Source organism: Terrapene carolina, unplaced genomic scaffold (assembly GCF_002925995.2).
Source record: "Terrapene carolina triunguis isolate 2854851 unplaced genomic scaffold, T_m_triunguis-2.0 Scaffold102, whole genome shotgun sequence".
NCBI classification, from domain to species: Eukaryota; Metazoa; Chordata; order Testudines; family Emydidae; genus Terrapene; species Terrapene triunguis.
In genome coordinates this window covers 4,444,479-4,466,329 of record NW_020664453.1, presented here as the reverse complement: position 1 = coordinate 4,466,329, position 21,851 = coordinate 4,444,479, and the positions used below count along the sequence as shown (strand labels likewise).

Sequence of the window (21,851 nt, the reverse complement as noted above, 5' to 3'; positions counted from 1 at the left end):
TCTAGTTTGTAATGTAATGTTCTTATGTATTGTATGGCACTAATCGATTTATGAAACCGTCTTCATAAAAATATCAATATTAATAATACTATATAATGGAATGCACTTTTCAATAAAGTCAAGTCATTTAAAGTCAAGTATTGCTTAGTAGTGAACCCAAACCTGAATTATAAAAGGATTTGACATCTGAAGTATACTTAATAGGGCTGTTACAGCTCAATTCTTATACTCAGCAATGGTATCTCTAGTTGACCCAGTGGGAGATGGAGACAAAAACTTGTACAATTGTTTTGCTGGCAGCCTGACATGAGCTCATTTTTTAAAACTGCCTTGATTTTGATGAGTGGTGGGTTTGGCAAATGATGCTTATTCTCTTGGGATGAATTCTGGGAAAAGAGTTCTCAGTCCTAGAATGAGGATCTGCAAAGCCCTGCACCTGTTGAAACTGTACTGTGGGTGATAAGACGTCCAATGTTTGCTAGTTGGTCTGCTTCATAATGTTATGGAGGCCAGAATAGAGCCAATGATATACTGGCAATTTTAGAAGTGTGTATAATATAAATGAAGAGTGAGATCCTCACCCCCTCTCTGGCCCCTTTAGATCAGATAAAAGGGCCAGAGCAGTGTAAGGGGGCATGTCAGACGGAGGCTGGCCCCTGTGGCTGAAATAGGTCCAGCTCCCCTGTGCCACAGCAGGTGCTCCTAGTTGGGCGCATTAAGGGGGTAGGGGCTGCACCTGGGCTATAAATGGTTAGAGGTTGCTCCATTACAGGAGGACAGGCTGTGATAATAGAACCGACTGAGAGACAGGAAGCAGAAGCAGCAGGACTACCATAGTCCCCTGGGATGGGGGGCAAAGAGAGCCCAAGATGTGAAGGGTGAGCTGAGAAACAGTTTGTTTAAGTTTGGATAATAAAACTGCTAAAAGGAAATTGTGGGTGTGGCAATGTGTCTTTGCAAGCAGGGGAGAAGTCATGCCTTGTACAGGGCCCTATAAGCCCCAGTTCTGACTAGGGGAGAATTCCCTTGCACAGGCACTGTGGACAACAGCCATTCAACAACCTCATTGCAAGCCCTGGAGTAGGGGGCAGGACAAGGGGGGGAGGGGGGCAGGGCTGCAGCAGTGCAGAGATTCTGGACAGTACCACAGCCTTGGACAGCATCCATAACTTTGACAGGCCCCATCCAGCCCCCAGAGTAGCCCAGGATCAGGGGAGTACAAAAGTGGATTAAAGGTACCTTAGCTCTCCCCTCCCTCTGGGCTGTGAGAGTTCAATACTGGCACAGCACAAAATCTTACCCAGTAGATCTTTGGCCAAGTTCCACTGGAAAACTCTTCATGAGTCACTAGTATACTGCAACCCAGAGTCTGGGAAGATTTGATGACTTTTACAAGTTAGACTTTTTCAGGAATCTAGCTAGGAATTTTAGCAACACAAGTTCCTTAAACTTAGTTGCACCACTGGGAGACTGCAAGCAATTTAATATAAAACATCTCTCCACAGATGTCAAAAAGGCAGCATATACTCGCCTCTAGACACAAAGTGGACATATTCTGCATTACATGCTACTGCATACACTTCAACTCACAATACAGAACAGAAAAGAGAATTCAGAGTTGTTGGGTTTTTTTTTTTTTTTAAACTATCTATTGTAACCATGCACAAAACTATGCACATAGAGTTGCAATCTACTTCCAGGTTCTGATATTAATAAATCACTCCAGAGTCAGTTCACTAGAACTCACAAAGGTTTATAACCCTATTATATACAGTTAAGTGTGTGTTACTTCTTGTATTTCAGAATCTAGTTGAGAACTACCCTCCTTAAGCTTACTGTAGCCTACTTCATGGACTTTGTCTTTGTATTCCCTCTACTCACCTTGCACCTATCTACTCCCTCTTTTCCTTCAACATAATCTTGTCCCTGTTGATGAAAGAGTGCCTCCTTCTCTGCAGCTCCTCCTATCAGCTCTCCATCTCAGCCTCAAATAAGGCTCTGCCTTAAGTCTCAGAAGAAAATATTTTTCACCCTTCCCATACCTCTTCATTCCTCTCTCCCTATCCTAACATTTCTTTCTGTAACTGTGGGATATAAATGCTGAAGAATTTGGGGGACACGGTTTACAGGAGAGATGGATGCTATGCTTGACTATAATACATTTTGATTTAGTGGAAAAAGAAAAATTTCATAAGAAACTTTGATACTACTGTATTATAAATTACATGCTGGTGTCTGTGTCACAGGAAGTTTATTCCCATAACACATTTGTTGCTGTATTATACTTTATGTGCAAGCCTCAAGGGGAGAACAGACATGTTTAAGCGGTCTTTATTCGTATTAACTTACTCTAGCCCAGTAGCGGAAAGCCAACACCAAGGGAGCAAGGACAGGTTCCAGTTTGCCAAGTGCAGCCAGCAAGTCAGTTGTAAGACAGGCCACGTCATTTCTAGCACTCACTTTACAAGTTAAACCACTGTCATTAAGAGAGAAATAAGAAACCAGTTTAAGTTCATAATTTTAACTCCAAGTAAGCGAAGTTTGACAGATTGCCACTCCCAGCATATTGAAAGCAAATACCAGAACACCTCTCATGAATGAAAGTGACCATTTTAGCAAGCAACATGATACCTATCAAACTGAGGTAGATTTTCATTACTGCAGGAGTTGGATTTGGAACTCACAAAAATCCCTTCCAGCTATAACAATGAAAAATGTCATTGATAATTTTTTTTCTATGCTCAACTCTGCCCCTGATTAACTGTAACCTTATGCAAGTCACTTAAACTTCCTGTGTGTTTCCACATATGCAAAATGGAGATTAATATCTTATCCCCTCCTCCTATTTCCTTCCCCATCGTTCACTTGACATTAAATAATATTGGGTACAGAGTGGACATTTGACTGAGATGGGTTAGTATTCGTTGCCCTTGTGGAGGAAGTGAATCTGTAGAAGCGGGAGGAGTGCCAAACCAAAGGAAACTTGGAAAAGCTAGTATTTTAAATATAAAATATATGGTAAACGAGGGCTTTGATTATCATCTTTGAAGTTCACTTTTTTGGTTTCTCTTTGTATTATCTTGATTTATCTTCTCTCTCAGATAATACAGTAACTCCTCGCTTAACGTTGTAGTTATGTTCCTGAAAAATGCAACTTTAAGCGAAACGATGTTAAGTGAATCCAATTTCCCCATAAGAATTAATGTAAATAGGGGGGGTTATGTTCCAGGGAAATTTTTTTCACCAGACAAAAAATATATATTATACAGATATACACACAGTATACGTTTTAAACAAAACAATTTAATACTGTTCACAGCTATGATGACTATGAAGCTTGGTTGAGGTGGTGAAGTTAGAGGGTGGAAGAGGAAGGGATATTTCCCAGGGAATGCCTTGCTGCTAAATGATGAACTAGCACTTGGCTAAGCCCTCAAGGGTTAACACGTTGTTAATGTAGCCTCTCACACAAGGCAGCACGAACACGAGGGAGGGGAGACAGCATAGCAGACAGAGACAGACACATACCTTGTGTGTGGGAGAGAGAGAGAAATGCACATTTGCCCATTTAAGTAAGCTGACCCACTCTTACATGTGTTGTTTTTTTAAGTGGATCAGGAAGTTGAGACAGCAGCTGCTGCCCCAAGCTCTCTATGTCTCTCTCTGGAGAAGGGGTAAGCGGGGTGCAGGAGCAGACACCCTGACATTAGCCCCCTCTTCCCCCCCTACACAGTAAGCAGGAGTCTCTGGGAGCAGCACATAGCAGTGGGGGGGAGGGACAGCTGAACTGCCGGCAATTGCTAGCCTGTTGGGCGGCTGCAGCACAGGGAACTGGGGAGCTGATAGGGGGCTGCCGGTCCACCCTGGATACAGGCCCCCACCAGCTAGCTGCACCGGGCTGCTCTTCCTACAAGCAGTGGACAAAGCAAGTAGCTGCCAAACGACGTTAGAGGGGAGCATTGCACAACTTTAAACGAGCATGTTCCCAACATATGGGGATATACCTATCTCATAGAGCTGGAAGGGACCCCGAAAGGTCATCGAGTCCAGCCCCCTGTCTTCACTAGCAGGACCAAGTACTGATTTTGCCCCAGATCCCTAAGTGGCCCCCCTCAAGGACTGAACTCACAACCCTAGGTTTAGTAGGCCAATGCTCAAACCACTGAGCTATCCCTCCCCCTAATTGATCAGCAACGAAACAACGTTAACCGGGACAACTTTAAGTGAGGAGTTACTGTATTTATTTATTTTTACCAAAAAGGTAAAAGGGCCTTGACTTTTTCAGATTAAATACAAAAACCAGAGCCAACTCACTCGTTTAAGATCTATGCTATGTGTTTATTTTTTAATGTAACAGCTGGGATGTACCAGCTAAATCTTCTCTCAAGAAACTTCATTCTGCCTCCCTAAATTATTATTATTTACATTCTGTTGGTTCCTATAATGTGCTAGCAACATCCACACACATAGGAAGCAATAGTTCCTGCCCCAAAGAGTAGCCAGGGGCTCTCCTGGTTTCAACCAAATACCTCCTATCCTAAACTGTCATATAGTGGTGCTGTACACCATTAAACAGCAGCTAAATTTCATTCAGGTGGCTGCATTTCAGTGGTTGATGAAGTTATCTGCCCATCTCCCCTTTTCAGCCTCTCATGTGGGTAGTGAGGCTTAAATTTGTGAAATGCTTTGAGATCCTTGGATTAAATGGTTGGTATAAATTTTAAGTATCTCCTGGGAATGACTTTCCCTTTTCCTTATTTAACTCCATCCAGAAAGGACATGACCAGACTCTCCCAACTGGTGTCCTCGGTAAATCAGGACTAGTCCAAGTGAGAGGATGAAGCCAACCTCTCTTTCTGGGCTACCCTTTCCACTGTTAGCATGAATATTACATTGACGTTTATTGCTGGGAGTGCAAGCAACCAGCTGCCAGGAGGTATGAATAAGCAGAATAAACGTTGATATATTGTTAAGGATCCTTTAGAACTTTTAAACAAACCTTTTAACATCTTTGCAAAAGACAACAGGAACTTTGGCATGGAAATCTGACTCCACATCTGAGTAAAAAGCTAAACAAGGAAGAGAAGACAAAAATTTTAGATATAAAAGTCTTACATAGCTCTCCCTAATTGTTTCTTTTAGCTGCTAGATTCAAATTAAGTACGTTTAAGTTGCAGGTGCCATATGTCTAAATATTTTCTGATCACTTTGGATTCTCACCACCACTACAGTACATTCAGTAAGGAGGAAAGGTTACAGTAACTATGGTTCTTCAAAACGTATTGTTCACATGGACTATATTCTTGGTGCACATGCTCCTCATGCATCAGATTCTTTTTTGCCCAGCAATGTCCACTGGGGCTGCATCTGCCCCTTCAATATCCTCCCATCCCCTCACCCAATGGCATAAAGGGCTAAGGAAGCCTACAAATCCCTCAGTTCCTTTGCCAATACAGAACCGCAAAGGAGTAGGACTCTATAGTAGCGGGAAAGGAAGTTGGAGCATGAAATCCAAATGGACAATACATCATTAAGAACCACAGTTATTGTAAGGTAAGTAATTGTTCTTTCTTCTTTGAGTGATGGTACACATGGATTCCACTCTTGGTGACAAACAAGCAGTTACCTGTTTGCTTGGAAGTGGATCAGAGAAGTCTTACTTAAACAATAATTGCAGAACAGGCCTGTGAAAATGAGCATCCAATGTTGGAACCTCTACCGAAGAACAGTGTCTTGGAAATGTGTAGACTGTGTAGAGCTCCACATAGCTGCCCTACAAATTCCGGAAATTGGACATACTTCAAACAGGCAGCACAGGCTGCTTAAGCTCTATTGGAATGAGTCTAATATGTCTAGGTGTATCTAACCTGGCTAACTCTCTGACCAGTGAGTAAGTATGGAATAGCCCTTTGAGGAACTTTGATACCATCAGGTTGGGGGGGGGGGCATGACTTTCGAGGCATATGGTATGGTAAGCCGAAATTGCTGCAAGATGGCCCTTAACAGAACTGAACAAAAGGCCAGACTGTTTTAAGTGCGATAGGTAGTTGAGGGTCTTTGGTATTAAGGCCTGGATCAGGTCCAGAACCTCTTGAGCTGCCCATATTGAGAATATCTTCCATTTGGAAGAACATATATTTCTGGTTTATGTTTTCCTGCTCTCTATCAGCACTTCCTGGACCTGGAGGGGACAGTCTATCTATGGTAGTCAGCCAGCAAACAGCCACACTGTCAGTTGCAGTGACTTCAGGTCTGGGTGGAGTATCTGGCTGTGGTGCTGTGAGATCACTTTTGGGCAGTCTGGGAGCTAGATCAGTGGCTGAATGGACATGTGTATAGTTCTGTCAGCCAAAACTTGCTAGTGCAGAATATTAGACTAATCGTGGCTTTGTCTCTCCTGGGGATGAGGGAAAATTAGTGAAAATGCATACAGAACGCCATGAGATCCTTGCAGAAGGAAGACATCCAGTAACTACCTCAGGTTCACAACCCCTTTGGAACAAAAGTTCTGGCTCTTTGCATTGACACTGGGGGCAAACAGGCCTATCAGATGGTTCCCCCAATGCAAGAATATCGTCTTTATGATGGACTTCCTCAATGTACACTCATGTGTGGTAACAGACTGACTGCCAGGTTGTTGCTGACTCCTAGGAGATGAAGAACCATTGGGGTTATCCCGTGATCGTGGCACCATGTCCAGAGCTTCATAGTTTCTAGAACTAGGAGGAACAAGTGTGCACCACCTTACTTGTTTATATAGAGCATTGTTGACATGTTGTCCATCACAATCTGCACTATGGAGTTTTGGAAAACAGGTAGGAAGGGCATACAGGTTAGTGTGATGGCTCTGAGCTCCAGGACATTGATGTGAAACACTATTTTCTAGGGACCAAGTCCCTTGCATCTTTAGATGGTCTGGGTGGACTCCCCAAGCCTGTTCCTGACACATCTGTGATTAGAGTCCTTGTAGGGGAGGGAACCCACTGCACACATTTGTGGGTTCCTTCCACCATCTGAGTTCTGTGATGATGTGAGATGGAATCATGATCTTCTCATACATCAGGTGTTTTGCCAGGGAACAGACCGGTGTGAGCCAGAGTTGGAATGGCCAGAGATGAAGTCTGGCAAGTGCCATCACATACATCCATACTGATATATGGCCTAGCACCCCAGACATATCTGACTCATCATAGACAAGTTTGATTCTATCCCAATCACTAGTGACTGCACTGAAATCTGGAGCCAATTATGGCTCTTTTGCACTCTATCGCCTGCAATATGGTAAGATGATTTTTTTGGCGTGTACCAAGAGTGGGGGAGGGATAGCTCAGTGGTTTGAGCATTGGCCTGCTAACCCCAGGGTTGTGAGTTCAATCCTTGAGGAGGCCACTTAGGGATCTGGGGCAAAATCAGTACTTGGTCCTGCTAGTGAAGGCAGGGGGCTGGACTCAATGACATTTCAGGGTCCCTTCCAGCTCTAGGAGATAGGTATATCACCATATATTTATTTATAACTGAGAGAACAGAGTGTCAATTCCAGGCTTGCTGCCATCTCCTTCTGGGATCTGCACTGCTTCAGCCAGTTGTCCAGGTAAGAGTAGATATGAATGCCCTTCCTGCTGAGATGTGCCGCAACTATCACTAGGCACTTCATAAAGACTCTTGGTTCCATGGAGTCCAAATGGCAGTACCTCATACTAGTAATGAGTGGGCCCACCATGAATCTTAGGTACTCCCGATAAGACGGATGGATGGCTATTTGGAAGTACATATCCTGGACATCAAGAAACACTCATCAGTCTTGAGAGATGTACACAAGCATTACCATCCTGAATCTGAGGTGGTGTATATACACATTCAGTCTCTGCAGGCCTAGGATAGGACAAAAACCATCTTTCTTCTTTGAGATAAGGAAATATTGGGTGTAGTATCTCTTCTTTGTCTCCTAGACAAAGCAATGAGGCCATTTCTGTTTATAACAGGCTCTTGTGAGAAGGACCCCTGCAAATGTATAAGGAAGAGAGCAGGGTGGGGTAAGAGTGGAAGTATATAGGGGTAGCTTTGGGCAATGATGACTAATGCCCATTGTAAGCTGTGATGGCCACATAGGCCTGGGGAAAGCAGCAAGATGGTTCCTGAAAGTGGGAGAAGGCTCTGGATTGGCTTTAGGTATGATTCAACACTCCTGTTAAAACTGCTGCCTCCGAGAGGCTTGCCGAGGAGGGGCAAGATGGGAATCCCCTGAAGCATCTGGGCTTCTGTCTGTGTTGCTACTCTGTCAACTCCAGATGTAAGAAGCAGTCGTCTCTTTGCTGGGACTGATGCTTGTATAGTCTTCTATAGAGAGCCAGTGTGTAGATTCCCAGTGTCCCTTAAGGCACTGAGAGAGTGTAGGCATTAGTCTGTTCTCTGGCTGATGAGCTCCAATCCCTCAAAGGGCAGGTCCTCTACAATAGCCTGTACTTTGCACGATACCTTGCCCAGTGCTTGGAACCATGAGGCCCATCTCATTGTGACAACCCTGGCCATTGACCTTGTGGACATATCAAACGCACCATGGCTGCCTATAATGATCTCACGACCACCTGAGACTCTTCTGAGATCTCTTTTTAACTCTTCGCGGTCTGCTTTGGACGTAACTATCTTGAGTAATTTTGTATCATCGCCAAACTTTGCCAACTCACTGTTTACCCCTTTTTACATATCATTTGTGAATATGTTGAACAGCACTGGTCCCAGTACAGACCTCTGGGTGATCCTACTATTTACCTCTCTCAATTCTGAAAATTGACCATTTATTTCTACCCTTTGTTTCCTATCTTTTAACCAGTTATTGATCCAGGAGAGGATCCCCTCATCTTGTCCCATGACTGCTTACTTTGCTTAAGAGCATTTGGTGTGCGGCCTTGTCAAAGGCTTTCTGAAAGTCAAAGTACACTATATCCACTTGATCACCCTTGTTCACATATTTGTTGACCCCATCAAAGAATTCTAATAGATGGGTGAAGCATGATTTCCCTTTACAAAAGCCATGCAGACTCTTCTCCAACAAATTGTGTTCATCTATGTATCTGGTTATTCTGTTCTTTACCATAGTTTCAACCAATTTGCTTGGTACTGAAGTTAGGCTTACTGGCCTGTAATTGCCAGGATCACCTCTGGGGCCTTTTAAAAAACGTGTCACATTAGCTATCCTCCAGTCATCTGGTACAGAAGCTAATTTAAATGACAGGTTACATACCACTGATAGTAGTCCTGCAATTTCATATTTGAGTTCCTTCAGAACTCTTGGCTGAATACTATCTGGTCCTGATGACTTATTACTGTTTAATTCAGGGGTCGGCAACCTTTCAGAAGTGTCAAGTATCAGAGGGGTAGCCGTGTTAGTCTGAATCTGTAAAATGCAACAGAGGGTCCTGTGGCACCTTTAAGACTAACAGAAGTATTGGAGCACAAGCTTTCGTGGGTGAATGCCCACTTCATCAGACGCTTGATCAGTTCTTCAAATCTGTCACCTAAAAAGAATGTCTAAGGTGTGGGAATCTCCCTCACATCCTCTGCAGTGAAGACTGATGCAAAGAATTCATTTAGCTTCTCCACAATAGCCTGGTCTTTCTCTAGTGCTCAATTAGCACCTCGATCATCCAGTGGCTCCACTGATTGTTTTGCAGGCTTCCTGCTTCTGATGTACTTAAAAAATGTTTTGCTGTTAGTTTTTGTGTCTTTTGCTAGTTGTTCTTCAATTTATTTTTGGCCTGCCTAATTATACTTCAATACTTGACTTGCCAGAGTTTATGCTCCTTTCTATTCTCCTCAGTGTGACTTGATTTACAATTTTTAAAGCATGCCTTTTTTCCTCTAACTGCCTCTTTTACTCTGTTGTTTAGCCATGGTGGCATTTTTTGGTCCTCTTATTATTTTATTTGGGGTATACATTTAATTTGAGCCTCTTTTATGGTGTTTTTTAAGTTTCTATGTGGCTTGCAGGCATTTCACCCTTGTGATTTTTCTTGTAATTTCCTTCTTGAAGTTAAAAGCTATTGTCTAGGGCTTCTTTGGTATTTTCCCTCCACAAAGATGTTAAATTTAATTACATTATAGTCACTATTACTGATCAGTTCAGCTATATTCACCTCTTGGACCAGATCCTGTGCTCTACATAGAACTAAACTAAGAATTGCCTCTTTCCTTGTGGTTTCCAGGAGTAGCTGCTCCAAGAAGCAGTCAGTGTCAGTCTAGCACCATTCACTAGCATTAAACTGGCTGAAAAAGGCTACAGTAAAACATAAAATCTCTATCCTTTTTGTAATTAAAATATTCTGTGTGCTTTTTGTTGTATTTTTCCCAGCAACGTTATTACAAAAAGCAGTTACGTAAGCAAGCATCAATTACGGTTAACTCACCACAGTTTTTTAAAATGTCAAGCACCTGTATCAGAACATCTGGGTGACTCATCTAAAAATGAGGACCAAACAAAATTAGGACAGGTTATTTTATTCAGAAACTGAATTACTGAATTTTATAATTAGTTTAACACCATTTAAGTTGTACAATTTAAATACATAATGTTTATCGTAAATTTTCCTACAATAATTCATTGTACTCATCTACTTATATTTATGAAAAATGTTAAATATGTTCATCTACTCCATGAAAATGGGTGCTAATAAATAATTCAGACAGCTTTCTCTTTTAAGTTATATTCTATGAACTCTTCTGGTAAACCCATCTGCTCCATCTACACATTAAAAAATAATTTGAATATTTTTGAAATCTGAATCCTCTGATATGGTGTATGTTCAGCTGTAAGTGTTGGCTCTTTACTCCTGGGGGAATTCTGTGCCACTGCACATGCGCAGACTTTATGTCCCCCAATTATTTCTTTGCTTCCCTGTAGAAAAATGACTTTCTGACTGGGAAGCAAAGGGAAGCCACAAGAGCGGTAATGCAACCGTCCCCAGCAGTATGTTTTGGGTGCCCAGGACAGCCGGCAGAGAAGTAAATCAGTGTGGGGCAGGAGGCAGGACTCGGGAAGACCCGGCTGGTGGCTCCTACCCTGCGCCGAGCTCAGCTGCTGGGCTGGGGAGGATGGGACTTCCTCTTCCCCTGCACGGCATCCGGGGCTGGGTCAGACCCACCCCCAGATTTCTCCCCCAGCTGCAGGAAGCTAGGCAAACTCCTCCTACCTCCCCCACCCCTCCCCCTTCTTGCACTCATCGCTCCTCAGCTGCAGGGAGCTGCTACCCCATCCGCCCAACCCCCATGCATCCAGATCCCCTCATACCCAGGCCCTCCCAACGAGCCTCAGCCCCCTGCACTCAGAACCCCCCCCAATGAGCCCCACTCCCCCATACCACCCCAATGAGCCACTCGCACCCAGATTCCCACCCCACTGAGCCCCACTCCCCCAGCCTCTGGACCTCTCCACTGAGCCACCCACACCCAGACCCCCCTGCCGAGCTCTATCCCCCACACCCAGACCCCCCCACCCCCGAGCCCCAACCACCTTCATCTGGACCCCTCTGCAGAGTTCCATTACCATTGCACCCAGAAACCCCCAAGCCCCTGTGCATCCAGATACCCTCCGCACCCGGATACCCCACTGAGCCGTCCACACCCAGATTGCCACACACAGAACCCTCTCAACTCACACCTGGATCCCCCCCACACTGAGCCCCTCCATACTTGGATCCTGCCTTGCTGAACCTGCCTCCTGCACCTGGCATGGAGGGGCAGGGCCCTGGGGTGTTTCTGGGGCAGGTCCAGTCCTTTCACTGTCAGGGTTGGGTGCAGTCTCACCACTGAGTCTGTGTCCGGGAAGGGGGAGGGGGAAAAGCTGCACAGTGATCTCCAACCTCTGTGCAGCCAGTGGCCTGTGCTCCCCAATGCCGTGCTGGAGCCTCTACATTTATTTGACAAATAACACTTGCAGAATTTTGCAGAATTTTAAAATATTATGTGCAGCATTTTCATTTTTTGGCACAGAATTTTTAATTTTTTGGCGCAGAATGCACTCAGGAGTGGCTCTTGAGCTTGTCAAATAAGTTTGGTTTACTTGATGAATTTTGTTAAAGTAACACATTTTTATACATGGAAAAAATCTTATTTTTCAGAAACCTAATATACTTATCAAAACAATATTTTAAAGGTGAACTGGAAATAGTTTACCAAAAATGAGTTAATAATTTATTTTTATGTGCTCAGAGACCCAACCAACAACAGACATGGGGTACTGAGCATATATTTGCTTTAAGTGTAGCTCCAGCTGATCCAAATGGCTGCAACACCTCAGAATGCAATACTCAGATATGCACCCCAAAGTACCAACACAGATGTCATGAACTTCACTGGAACAAAAGAGCCGATGGTAGTAAGGTTTTTGAGTATGTTTTGGGGGTGTTGGGGTTTTTTTTGTTTTACTTATGTGTTTTGTTTCTTACATTACTTTTGTATTAAGTTAAAGATGATCACCCTATGTATTATAAAAATGCACCAATAACCTTAGCCTCCTAAGGGCCAGCTCCATTATTCTGGAGGAGTTTTCGGTATTTGTGATATCTGGGATGTGACAGCAACAAGGAGCTGAATAGAATATAAAAGGAAATATGATGGCAATTTTAAGACAACTTTCCATAAAGTTTGTGTGCTTAGTGACTTTTCAACACTTACTATTTGGGCATCCTGTACATAAAAATACACAGTTTATTTGGGGTAAATTATTTGCATTTAATTTTTAATGCTTAGAAGCAGATTCAGTAGAATAGAAAAGAAAATGGCTAGTAGCCCACATAAAGCTGCAAAAAAATGAAATTAAAGCTACCATGTAGATGTAATTTTCTTGAAACGATGCAAAATGATAAAACTTTTGTCAATTTGACTTACAAGTAGGGCTGTCAAGCGATTAAAAAAATTAATCACAATTAATTGCGCTGTTAAACAATAATAGAATAACATTTATTTAAATATTTTGGCTGTTTTCTACATTTTCAAATATATTGATTTCAATTACAGCACACAATACAAAGTGTATATTGCTCACTTTATATTTATTTTATTACAAATATTTGCACTGTAAAAACAAAACAAATAGTATTTTTCAATTCACCAAATACAAGTACTGTAGTGCAATCGCTTTATCATGAAAGTTGAACTTACAAAAAATTAGAATTATGTGCAAAAAAATCACTTAATTCAAAAATAAAACAATATAAAACTTTAGAGCGTACAAGTCCACTCAATCCTACTTCTTGTTCAGCCAATCGTTCAGATAAACAAGCTTGTTTACATTTGCAGGAGATAAAGCTGCCCGGTTCTTATTTACAATGTCACCTGAAAGTGAGAACAGGCGTTCGCACGCAGGGGCGGCTCTATGTATTTTGCCGCCCCAAGCACGGCAGTCAGGCGGCTCTCGGCGGCGCGCCTGCGGGAGGTCTGCTGGTAACACGGATTCGGCGGTATGCCTGCAGGAGGTCCGCCGGTCCCGCGGCTTCGGCGTACCCGCCACCGAATTGCCGCCGAAGCCGCAGGACCGGCGGACCTCATGCAGGCATGCCACCGAAGGCCCCTGACTGCCGCCCCCACAGCGACCAGCAGGCTGCCCCCCGCGGCTTGCCACCCCAGGCACGCGCTTGGTGTGCTGGTGCCTGGAGCCGCCCCTGTTCGCACGGCACTGTTGTAGCCGGCGTCGCAAGATATTTACGTGCCCAATGCGCTAAAGATTCATATGTCCCTTCATGCTTCAACCACCATTTCAGAAGACATGCGTCCATGCTGATGACAGGTTATGCTCAATAACGATCCAAAGCCGTGCGGACCGATGCATGTTCATTTTCATCATCTGAGTCAGATGTCACCAGCAGAAGGTTGATTTTCTTTTTTGGTGGTTTGGGTACTGTAGTTTCCACATCAGAGTGTTGCTCTTTTAAGACTTCTGAAAGCATGCTCCATACCTCCTCCCTCTCAGATTTTGGAAGGCACTTCAGATTCTTAAACCTTGGGTCAAGTGCTGTAGCTATCTTTAGAAATCTCACACTGCTACCTTCTTTGTGTTTTGTGAAATCTGCAGTGAAAGTGTTCTTAAAACGAACAACATGTGCTCGGTCATCATCCAAGACTGCTATAACATGAAATATATGGCAGAATGTGGGTAAAATAGAGCAGGAGACATACAATTCTCCCCCGAGTTCAGTCACAAATTTAGTTAACGCATTATTTTTTTTAACAAGTGCCATCAGCATGGAAGCATGTCCTCTGGAATGGTGGCCGAAGCATGAAGGAGCATACGAATGTTTACCATATCTGGCACATAAATACCTTGCAATGTCGGCTACAAAAGTGCCATGCGAATGTCTGTTCTCACTTTCAAGTGACATTGTAAATAAGAAATGGGCAGCATTATCTCCTGTAAATGTAAACAAACTTGTTTGTCTTAGCAATTGGCTGAACAAGAAGTAGACTGAGTGGACTTGTAGGCTCTACACTTTTACACTGTTTTGTTTTTGAGTGCAGTTGTAACAAAACAAAACAAAAATCTACATTTGTAAGTTGCACTTTCATGATAAAGAGATTGCACAACAGTACTTGTATGAGGTGAATTGAAAAAGACTATTTCTTTTATCATTTTTACAGTACAAATATTTGTAATAAAAAATAATAATATAAAGTGATCACTGTACACTTTGTATTCTGTGTTGCAAGTCAAATTAATATATTTGAAAATGTAGAAAAACATCCAAAAAATTTAATAAATTAAAATTGGTATTCTATTGTTTAACAATGCAATTAAAACCACGATTAATCATGATTCATTTTTTTAATCGCGATTAATTTTTTTGAGTTAATCACGTGAGTTAACTGCGATTAATTGACAGCCCTACTTACAATATATCAAAATACCAAATAATGTTCAAACTATGTGCTATTTGCTATTACAACAATTAGCCTTAGTGGAAGATAAAGACAATGGAGCAGATATAACGTGCAGGTTATTGACTCTTTTTAGTTATAACAAGATACTACTTACCTTGGAGGGAAATTTTATGTCAATATTAACATCACTGGTTTTAAAAGCAAATCTAGTTAGACAGGAGCCATACATCCTCAGTGAACACTCTGGAAAACAGAGAAAGGCTTTGTAACTGGGCTGGCCGTCTCCAGTACGCCCCCTCGTGGCCTAAGGTAGCCTGCCTCATTTTCCCCTCTTGAACTGTTCTAATAAAATTTCCCGTCAGGCTTTGTCTTGGTCAAAAACAGCCCTCTTTGAAGACTAGGTTTATTAAAACTCAAAACCCCAAAACAAAGTCCATTCATAAGTCCACACAACCCAAGATTTCTCTTTCTCCTCTCAGGTCTTCCTGCCTGGGGCCTTGGCAGTCTCTCCCCTGTTTGGAAAGGATCTTTCCACATACATCAATACCGGGAAGGCGGGGAGGGCAGGGAAAGCCAGCTGGAAGTCTTACAGCGTGGGTCAACTGACTTGGCTTGTGCTAGGGGATAAAAAATAGCAGAATAGACATTCCTATGAGGGCTCTGAGACCTACCCCCTTCACCATGTTTCAGCACAAGCTTAGTCAGTTAACCCAGGCTCTGAGACTTGTTGCCATGAGTCTGTGGTTTTTTAGCAGTGTATATGTATCATCCCAGGCCTTTGTGCCCGGAGAGCTTTCCTCAGTTTCTGCAGACTCCACCACAGCTTCCTGGGCTCTCCCCACTTCACTGCAACTTCCTGCTTCAGGGTTGAATTACCTGATTCAACCCAAGTATGCCTCATTCTGTAATCAAGATTAGTTAGCTACAGCCCTCCTAGCCCTTAAGGGGCAAGCCACCCTATTATAGGTTTAAGTGATGATTGGCCAAATTATCCCTCACTGATGACATTTAAAACTTTCTTGAGACACTATATCTAACCTCAGCAGTTATACCCTAATGAATGATTAATCACCTCCCCCACTCGGTTACTCATTCTAGCCACACTTCCAATGTGGCATCACAGAAAACAGGAAACTCAAAGAACACAATTTTCACACTCTAACAACAAAGAAAATATTGTTCTCTAAATTTTTATGCTGTAATTTATTTATTTTTTATCCTGTAAACTACAGTTAGTGTCATGGTGTTAGTGTATACTTTTTAATAAAGTTTAGGTGGTTATCAAGTAGCACTGTTCCACCTGAGCATCCAATCAGCCGTAAAACTTTTGTCTGATATACTCCTTTGCCACAAATATTGCTCCTTGTATTTACCATGGCATCTGTGCCAAATAATTAGATTAGCAAGTGCCTGTGCATTATTCAACAGTAAAACTTACACACAAAACATAATTGAGCAACCTGGAAACCATCATAGCCACAGAAGTACAGTATCTACTTAAACAATTGTATTTCTAGAGCTACAATGGTTTCTGACCAGTTCAAATACACATTAGGCCTGTTCTAAGCCAGACAATGGTATCATAAGCAAATATCATTCCATCGCACAAAATTATTTATGAAACATTTTGATGTATTTTATGTAGGAGATCATTATTCTGTGATATTTGTGCTGTAGTCATTGGACAAAATCAGGCTAACCACAAAACTGGGAGTAGTCCCTCCTCCCCACAATTTAGGACATGCTGCTAAAACAATATTAGTTGCCTTTATCCTGGCTGTGATCAAACCAAAGAATCTACAGATTCTCAGGAGAAATCATGGCTTGGTAGAAACTGTTTTCCACATATATACAGAACATTCCACTGACCAGAAGTAATGAGACCCTGTGGAATAGTCTTGTGTATGTTAACCAGGGAGCTAAAATTGTCAAAGTCATCATTTTTCATGCATCCCTGTAAGAGGGGAGTTGACTTCTTTTTTTTATGGTGGACTCTTGTGAACAAAACAAGCCAGAATGTTCAATTGTTCCTGGACTGTTACTGGATACAAATTTTAGTCAGCATTTGATAAAATTAAAATCCAGAAACCAGTTTTTAAAAAGGAGCACAACAAATTGTCTTCCATTACTAGGATCATTTTCTCTATTTACCATCATATTTTAGTTAACATGCATAGTGTATGTTTAAGAAGCATAAGAGATCATTACCCCTAAAATGAACAAAAAAGTCTTAATCATTACTACACTTTTATTGAGAAGGGGGAAAAAAGTAGCTATTTATCAAACAAAAAAAGATAACATATTAATTTCTAGGCAGTTTTGATATAAATGAAATCTGCTAGAAAAGCTATTGTCTGCCAATGAAAGACCAATACCTCATTCACTGCAGCTTCTCTGATAATTCAACTATTGCTAACATAATGTTGATACATTTGTCTAGCTTCAAATATCTGCTCTCTTGTTTTGAGTCTACCAATTAGCATCATAGGAGATAAGAAGTTAAAGCAAAGAAGGAAAATAAAATCAACAATATAAATTATAGGGACATACATAAATTGGATTTGAAAGTTAAATATTTTGTTAGTGAAGTAACATGAGGGATGGCTAATGTATGAAGATTTACAAAATATGTGATCAAAATAAAGAGTTTACAAAATATATGAGCAAAATAAAGCAAGAGGAGAAGGATGGGTGAAGCTGATACTGAATCTACAGAGAGGTATTATGTAAGTATTTTGGCTGACACAGCAGAGACAGTGTGCATAGCTGTTAAGAACAATAAAGGCATTCAGGTGTTTCTTGGAAGCCATAACAGACCTCCAGAGCTGTAAGAGAAGGAGAAGAGAAGCAATGAAGGCAAAATAAAAAAATTATATATGGAAGGTTTTGATGAAATGAACAAGACAAAAATACTTTCATCAATAAGTAATACTGTAAAAAAAAAAAAAAAGCAACAATGTTATCTAGTCTATTAATTTAAATGGGATTTACATTTTGTCTAGAAAGCATATATGGCCTGATTTTAAAAGGTGATCAGCACCTGCAGCTCCCATTGACTTCAGTGGGATGTATGGGTCATCAGCACTTCTGAATATCGGGCCCATAGTGAATGTTAAAAAGAAACTTTCTTGATAATTTTCAAAATTCTGATGTTACTATCCATAACCACCACAGGCCTTTGCATGGTTCATATTTGGCACGTGCAATAATACTCAAATCACTGAAAGTCCAAAGAAAACAAACTTAAGGCCGTAGTTAATCCCACTAGAAACATACATCTACCAGGTATAATTATTTAGAGAGATCACTGAGACTGAAATGTCACTGACTGCACACAATCTTTTCCACTAACAGACGTGCCACCCTCGTTCTTTACTAATCCCCAGATTGTTTACAAATTCAGTCAAACTAGTTTATGTCGTTACTGCATTGGTGAGGGTCACTCACCATTGAACTTCTAAACTGCCAATGGCATTAAAAAGAGAGCACGAACAGTATGAAATAACATTTGGAATTTAGATACTCAGATTTAAACAAAATTATCAACTTCTGCAAGCAATTTTGCTCAGTTGAGGACCCATTGCCCTCATATTTAACATGGAGAGCTGCCTGTGAGAGCTATGCTCCTTCTGGATTTAAGAGACCTCCACTTTCAGTAAAATAATGCATATGGGGACTTGTAGTCTACGTTGCACCTATGTATCAAGGGTGACCTATAAATAAAACTATTGGGGTTGAGTATTTTTTTTTTTTTGCTGTTTCTTTTTAATTTTTTTTAAACTTTATTAATTCAAGTCTTGTCTATCCTGACAGATTCCACAGACAACTGGAGAACTGGTAGAGAAAAAGTAAAACTTACTTAATTGAGAAGGGAAGTGACATTTAGTCACACTGTTTAAAATTGTTTGTTTTGTTTACCTCTATTTAATTTAAATGCATTACAAATACTTGTAAGAAGAAAGATTTTTGTTATAGCCCCACCACTAGGATTAAGGACTGGTACTTTGATCCTAAAAACGCTTGTGTAAAGTTAAGCACATATGTAAGAGTTTGTGCAACTGGGAGCTAAATCTCTTTGAGACCTCAAACAAGCCGGCTAACAAAACCAGGGAAGGTAAGACTTGACATTCCTGATACTTCTAAAGATATAATAAAGATATTTCAAACAAAATTAACTATTCCACACTGATGAAGAGAGCAAGATTTAACTTATAATTGTTAGAATAAATTAAGAGAATGTCTTGCATTTAAAGAAAATGAGGGACATCATGCATACCTGGTAAGGGCTGTTGAATAATCTTCTCCATCTCGTTTACAATTTCTTGGCGGATTCTGAAGTCATCATCTGATATGCCTTGTTCATTTGCTGCCTCCATGAGTGTAAAAGTCAAAGCAGCCACCTGTGCAGGGGAGGAAGGTGGGAGGCCACGCAGCTCATTTTCTTCCTGTTTTTCCTGGAGAATTTTTGGATGATAAGAGGATAATTGTACTTGATTATATTATTTTTAACTTGAGGGTTTGCTTTATATGGTGCTCTGACCAGCACATTTCCACAGGATTCAAACTCTGCACAGCCAATTGGCATATATGACAACTGGGCTCACGGAAATGACACTAGATGCTCCATGTTAGAAAAGGAACAGGTTCTTGCAGGGCCGACAGCCAAGGAAGGAATCTGAAGGGTTATGTTCCCTGAATTACATTTGCATGGTTGAGAGCTCTGAAACAGAGTTTATCCAAAGATATGAAAGAAGCTGTATTTTTTTTCTTGCACAATAAACACTAGTGACTGAACGGAGAGCCCATGTGCAGGACTCCAGTGAGGCAAACAGTTTCCCCTGACTCCCAATTAAATATAAGGAGCTTGTTCTCCTCTCACTACAGCCCAACCAGTTACTCTCATCAAGTGCTAGTTTTAATCAATTGGATTATAATAATTAACTTCATTTATTGGAGATAACTACTTTACGAGCATTAAAACCTGATAAATCTCAGATCACCTGGAATCAGCAGTGACCACTACTTGGTTCTGAAATTCACTGATTAATTGAAATTGTATGACTCACCATGGAAACATCTTAATCAATAGCATAGTTTTTGAATAAGTGACTAACAACCTGTTATGCATCCGCAGAACACAGCACCATAATAAAAGTGTTGACCAGATCTCCACACTTATATGTACACAGTTCAAGTTTATTTATCAAGTTAGCTCTATTTTGATTTCCTTATTTTAAAAATTAAAACATGACAACAAAAATAATACAAATTTTGCAAGATTTTTTAAAATTATTTATTTTGTCACTGTTGGGTTTGTTTTTCTGTGGGGTCTGTTTTTTGTTTGTCTGGGGTTTTTTTGGTGCAGAAGCTGCTATTGGTAAGCTAGTTTAGTCACTCATTAAGGTAAATGTATCTAACCTCAGCTCTCATACGTTTTATAATATGTGACCTGATTGGTCTTTTTGCACTACTGGAATATTAATGTTAATACACCGCGACCCGATATAACACGAATTCGGATATAATGCGGTAAAGCAGTGCTCCGGGGGGGCAGGGCTGCGCACTCCGGTGGATCAAAGCAAGTTCAATATAACGCGGTTTCACCTATAACGCAGTAAGATTTTTTGGCTCCCGAGGATAGCGTTATATCGAGGTAGAGGTGTATTATAACATATAATATATAAAAGAGTGTATACTTAGATGTATAAAATTAGAAACACATGATATTTTTAGCGCTTGAACTGAGTCTTAGACCCACTGGATGGGAATGGAGGGACATATTTTACAAAATACCATTTAAAAGTGTATTTTGCACCCATCATTGTGAATCTGGGCTTACGCTATAAATTAAAATTAAAGTGAACAACAAATGGCACAGATCAAACCCAGCTTTTCACCCATTAATTAGAAGTATCCACATCTCACCCTCCCACCCTGACTATTCAGATATACCAATGTAGCAACAGTGGCCAAAAACACCTTATTTCACATCTCCTGGCTAGATCATGCCCTTTGGTCTGAAATGCAGAACTAATTATAGGGATCTGTGATTTTGTCACTTCAAGACTGGATTATTACAACACACTATACCTTAGTCTGACCCAGAAGCCAACCCACAAACTAGAGATAATTCAGCACACAAAAAACCACCTATTAAGTGAAGCAGACCAATGAGAGCAAAACATACCAAAACTTGTGCCATACATAGGCTGCCAGTTTAGTTCTGAGAAGTCCAAGATCCCAGTCCTTATCATTAAAGACCTAAATAGGGTAGAACCAATCTATCTCAAGGACTTCCCCATTCTGTGCAGCTCCCCAAGTCATTTATATTCAATAGAGACGTCATGAGTGATGGAATCCTGATATGAATTATAAGCTGAAGAAGAGCATTCTCAATAGTCTCAATAGAGTGCTCTCAACTGTGGAATATGCTACCACTGGAGATTAGGGTATGGCCAAATCTTGCAACCTTCAGACTACAATGCAGAACTCTTCATCAGGTATTTGCTCCAACAGCTAAACTTCAGAATGTCCCCAGCAACCTGCTCCTAGAGAAAAACACCTATATCCATCTACTCATAAAGGATTGGCTTAAAAGTAAATGGTGACAAAGGAAGAACAGGTTCCTTCTCTTGAAGAATTAATGAAGACCTTTTTAAAAATGTTATGGCATTTAGATATTGCAGAGATAGACATCTTAGAAATTACTCCTGGGGGAATTCTGCACTACTGCGTGTGCCCATAATTAATGACCCACATATATTTTTAATTTTTTTGCACAGAAAAAAGCTTCTGACGAAATGTTGCTGCAGTTCCGCCTTTTGCCCACCAGAGGGTGCTGTGGTGATAGACCACAGCAGCAGCTCCCGGCCAGCGAGGCAAGAGAAAGAGCCTGCCTTCTTCACAGTGCCAGTCAGGCCAGGTCAGGAGACGGGGCTATGAGGACACAGAGCGTGGGCGGCCGGGGGGGGGCAGTCAGGGGC

General features: G+C 41.3%; 1 protein-coding gene across 1 annotated transcript in view; it reads right to left on the bottom strand.

Annotated features, from left to right (window-relative positions):
• Positions 1 to 21,851, bottom strand: part of LOC113406500 (terminal uridylyltransferase 4-like) — a 62,269-nt gene that overhangs the window by 34,698 nt on the left and 5,720 nt on the right. Inside the window, exons 4-8 of the mRNA XM_026651732.1 lie at positions 19,145 to 19,322; positions 15,023 to 15,111; positions 10,404 to 10,455; positions 5,000 to 5,069; positions 2,350 to 2,476 (exon numbers count right to left, since the gene is read on the bottom strand). Of these exons, the coding sequence (XP_026507517.1) occupies positions 2,350 to 2,476; positions 5,000 to 5,069; positions 10,404 to 10,455; positions 15,023 to 15,111; positions 19,145 to 19,322 (516 nt within the window). The remainder of the gene's footprint in view (positions 1 to 2,349; positions 2,477 to 4,999; positions 5,070 to 10,403; positions 10,456 to 15,022; positions 15,112 to 19,144; positions 19,323 to 21,851) is intronic.